This window comes from Silurus aristotelis, assembly GCF_946808225.1.
Source record: "Silurus aristotelis genome assembly, chromosome: 2".
Taxonomy (NCBI): Eukaryota; Metazoa; Chordata; class Actinopteri; order Siluriformes; family Siluridae; genus Silurus; species Silurus aristotelis.
Window position 1 is genome coordinate 12,253,986 of NC_139575.1, and position 4,589 is coordinate 12,258,574.

Sequence of the window (4,589 nt, forward strand, 5' to 3'; positions counted from 1 at the left end):
TTGTGGCTTTATAACATTATGAGTGATGAAGTGAATAACACTGATTATCTCTTCATCGTGGCACCTGTTAGTGGGTGGGATATATTATGCAGCAGGTGAACATTTTGTCCTCAAATTTGATGTGTTAAAAGCAGGAAAAATGGGCAAGTGTAAGGATTTGAGTGAGATTGACAAGGTCCAAATTGTGATAGCTAGATGACTGGATCAAAGCATCTCCAAATATGCAGCTCTTGTGGGAAGTTCCCGGTCTGCCGTGGTCAGTATCTATCAAAGGTGGTCCAAGGAAGAAAGAGTGGCGAATCCCCCATCAGGAACTCAAGCTGCGTCGAAATGCTATGAGAAGGATGGTGGGTTGCGTCCCATTCTAGATCTTCGCTCCTTGAACCGCTCTTTTAGGAGGCTCAGGTTCAGGATGCTCATCCTCAAGGTGGTCGTGACGCAGATCAGGTCCAGGGACTGGTTCGTCACTATAGATCTGAAGGACGCGTAACCCACCATCATTCTCATAGCGTTTCGACGCAGCGTCTCGTTCCCTCCGGAACTAGGGTTACGGTCGTAACCTAGAGACATTATGGGTGGCCAGGGCTCATTGATGCATGTGTGGTCCGCTCCAACAGACGAGCTCCTGTAGCTCAAATTGCTGAAGTTAAAGCTGTTAATGCTCAATAGGTCAGATCTGTTTTGGCAGCAAAATGGGAACCAGCACAATATTAGGCAGGTGGTCATAATGTTATGCCTGATTGGTGTATTACTAAGCATTTTTATTAAATGACATTAAGTTTACTGACAAATAACATAAACGTCTAACAAATAACATACAAAATATAAAATTTTATTAAAATGCTAGAGTAGATAAATGATGTCTATGTTTGAGAAGATTATAGCTTAATGATTGTATTATTAATGTAACACCAGTATCATGGCAGCAGATTGTATATCTAAAGTTAATCAAAAAGTGACATTGTTGTTGCTTAACCAGAAATCAACCAGAAATCAGGAAACCATTTGCCCTTGTGCATAGAATCACTGGTGTATGAGATGTCACGCTCCAAAAGCTTTAAATCATATTGGGTAGGATCATTACTAATGTCAACATCAAACGCATACGAATTCATCATTCATTTGTTTTATTTGATCATTTTCAGTGTGAAAGGTTCTACAAATCTGCATTCCTGTTTTGTGAAATGTCTAACATCAGAAGCACACAAATACAGAAATAGAATTTGAGAGAAGCATTTTAAAGTGTGAGAGTGTAAATCAGAGTGAAATTCTATATTTTTATGTGTATAATTTAAAGCTGCTAAAAGTAAATTGCTAAATGCTTAGTAACTAAGTAGAATAAAAACTACTTTTTTACACCAATATTACAGGACTACTTGCTGTGGAATCGTCTTGGGGCAACGCTAGCTAATGGAGACCGCAGTGAGGAGGCAGTGGAAGCGTACACCCGAGCTCTGGAGCTCCAGCCTGGATTCATTCGCTCTCGCTACAACCTGGGCATCAGCTGCATCAACCTGGGTGCACACAGGTCTGCGGATTCTGCTGTTTATCTCTCCTTCTACATCCTTACATTTTAATTTCATTCTAATTATTGCTGACCTTAAAGTATATAAATGTAAATAAATATATAACATATATTTATAAAGACCATAAATATGTTATGTTCTTTAATTTTATCTATTATATATATATATATATATATATATTTCTTTTTACAAAGACCTTAAATATGTGAAGATGTTCATTAGTTTTATGTATATAATATATATATTTTTTTGCCTAAAACGATTTTCTCTGCTAAATAGTGGTCTCCTCAATACTTGGTGCTGCCTTCCCTGAAAATATTCTATTGGATACTGTTGGATATTACTCTTCCTGTAATATCTAACAAGATTTGAGAACACTTGTAGATAAATCTTAAACCACTCTTTCCAAAAAATTTTATAAAAAGTGTTGTGCCATTATCTTGTTAAAAGGTCCATCTCCATCAGTTGTAACCTCTTCGCAGATTCAGACAGGTTTATCAGTATGTAAGCAAAATGTTAGCAGTATCGTGTTCAATTCTTGCCAATTCATCTGCCTTTACAGGGAAGCCGCAAGCAACTTCCTGACAGCGCTGAGCCTGCAGAGGAAGAGCCGGAGTCGGCAGCTCTCGCACCAGGTCATGTCTGGGAACATCTGGGCAGCACTGAGGATAGCGCTCTCAATGATGGACCAGCCCGAGCTCTTCCAGGCGGCAAACATCGGGGACTTGGACTTACTCATGAGAGCCTTCAACCTGGACATGTGAACTGGCAATTATTTTTGAGCCAAGAACCCAAAGTCCTTCAAATAGAGGAATTTTTTTTAGTGTGTGGTTTTTTTTCGCAGAGCACCTTTACATTCCTGAGAACTGCATGGCAGTATATGATTTCAGAGAAGAGCACAATGGCTGAAAGATTGTAGAATTATGCCTTAGAGAAAATACAAGTTAGTGATGTCTTGCCAGGTGGTGGACAGATATGCTGGAGGAACTATGAAAAAAAAAAAAGTGTGCAACTCAAACCAGTTACACTCCTGTGTCTCCTGTATGATGAAACAGACGCAGATCTGGATTGTCAGATAGATCAAAGCAATAGTTTAGAATTGTTCAGTGCTACAGCCTACAGGTTCTATTTTAGCTTTTTATTAAATGTAGTGCTAGAGAACAAAAACCTTTTTCTGTTGTTTGCTGTAACTTTGCTGCAGACCCGACTGTAAAGCCTTATTTAAAATGCATGATGAACTGTTAGTAATTTTACAGACCTAATGGGGAACATAGCAGATGAGATAATTTGCCTATTGAGGGCTTGTCGTTTACAAAGCAGCATTTTTTTTTTTTAACCAGTCAAAGGTTTTTCTTTTGCATATTATATATCTGAATGCCATATATAACTGTCTTATGAAAGACCCACAAAATATGCAGGTGACTGTCTTCAGCAGTTCCATTTGACATGAAGTTATCCATTCTTGCATTGTGACTTAAAGCTCATTTGAAACTTTTGCTGCATGAGAAGTGTGAAAGTGTGCAAAAGCTTTAGGGGAAAGTAATGAATGATGCATAACCCAAGATAATGGTTTTATTTATTGTTTGTATAGATGGTAGCAGATTACCAAAAAAGAAAAAGTTTGGTCATGTTTCTCAAATTACTAAGGAAACACTCCAAATAATTATGGAAACACATGGTAGCTAGTTAAATATGTATTCGTTTCGTCGACTGCCTAGCTATGTCTAGCTAAAAGTAATCCTCATATACAGGACAACACAAAATAGCATGGACAACATAAGGAAGTTTGCATATCCATCTTTACAGGGCATGGATTTTTAGCTTGAATACAGCATGAGTGAACAAATCGATTTATTTTGATCATTTTTTTTTTTACATTAATCTCTTTATATCTTGCTTATTTAAAATGACTGTAAAACAGGCCTGTGCTTTTCTAGCTGATTGCTTATTACTGTAAGTGATCTAACTGCTATGTTGGTAGAGCTCGAGGAATATCTGACCCTTTTTTAGACCTCTGTACAATCTCAGGTGAGATGATCTAGATGACCTTATACTCTAGAAATCCTTATTTATGAGGACTGCATGATGAATGCACTTATTTTTTCGAATGCGGTAGCTTCATTTATATGCATGAAATGGACATGCCTCTTTTATTCTATCCCTAATTTCTATGACATACACGTAATCCTGATTTTTCATTTCAGTACATATCGATCTTTATGTACATTTAACTTAAAGCAGATTATATGATAGTTGCCGGTTTTGCAATGCAAATAGAAACTAGATGAAATATACTTTATTGCATACCTGTTCATACTGTTCTCACAAGAGACTAGATTTACTGAAGCCTGCAGCGCCTGCAAAACATGGCATACAAAGCATAGCTCAAACAAACCACTGATTTGACACGAATCTGCCTCTACTACCACGTTACCAATGCTATGCCGAAACTGTACATGCTGCACCTCCCAATACATAGGCTTCATTAAGTCTGCTGCAACATATTTAAAACAACAGAATATATTAAATATTGAGCAAACATATGAACTTTTAAAATAAAAATAAAATGTAATTTACACTGTGTATTTGTCCTGTTTATTAATCTTTAAAGCACATTAATTCCAAAGCAGGTATAACATTATGACCACCTACATTAATTTAGCAATTTTAGCTACAGTAGATCATCTGTTGGTTTGGACCACACGGGCCAACCTTCGCTTCCCACGTACATCAATGAGTCTTGGCCACCCATGACCCTGTCAGTTCACCACTGTTCCTTCCTTGTACCACTTTGGTAGATACTGACCACTGCAGACCAGGAACATCCTACAAGAGCTGCTTTTTTTTTTTTGGAGATGCTCGGTCTGATTTTTCCTGCTATTAACACATCAGCTTTGAGAACAAAATTTTCACATGCTTCGTAATAATCCCACCCACCAACAGGTAAAGAGATAATCAGTGTTATTGACTCCACCTCTCAGTGGTCATAAAGTTATGCCTGATCAGTGTAATAGTGTTGCATTCATTTCTTTTGCCACTTCAAAAACTAAAAGCAATCAACAC

General features: G+C 37.5%; 1 protein-coding gene across 7 annotated transcripts in view; it reads left to right on the top strand.

Annotated features, from left to right (window-relative positions):
* The window catches only part of pex5la (peroxisomal biogenesis factor 5-like a), a 72,970-nt gene extending 68,863 nt beyond the window's left edge, over positions 1-4,107 (top strand). For all 7 annotated transcript variants that reach the window (XM_083567188.1, XM_083567189.1, XM_083567191.1 and 4 more), the window contains 2 exons: positions 1,371-1,528; positions 2,089-4,107. In XM_083567188.1, the coding sequence (XP_083423314.1) occupies positions 1,371-1,528; positions 2,089-2,290 (360 nt within the window). In that variant the 3' untranslated portion in view covers positions 2,291-4,107. The remainder of the gene's footprint in view (positions 1-1,370; positions 1,529-2,088) is intronic.
* Positions 4,108-4,589: the final 482 nt, after the last annotated feature.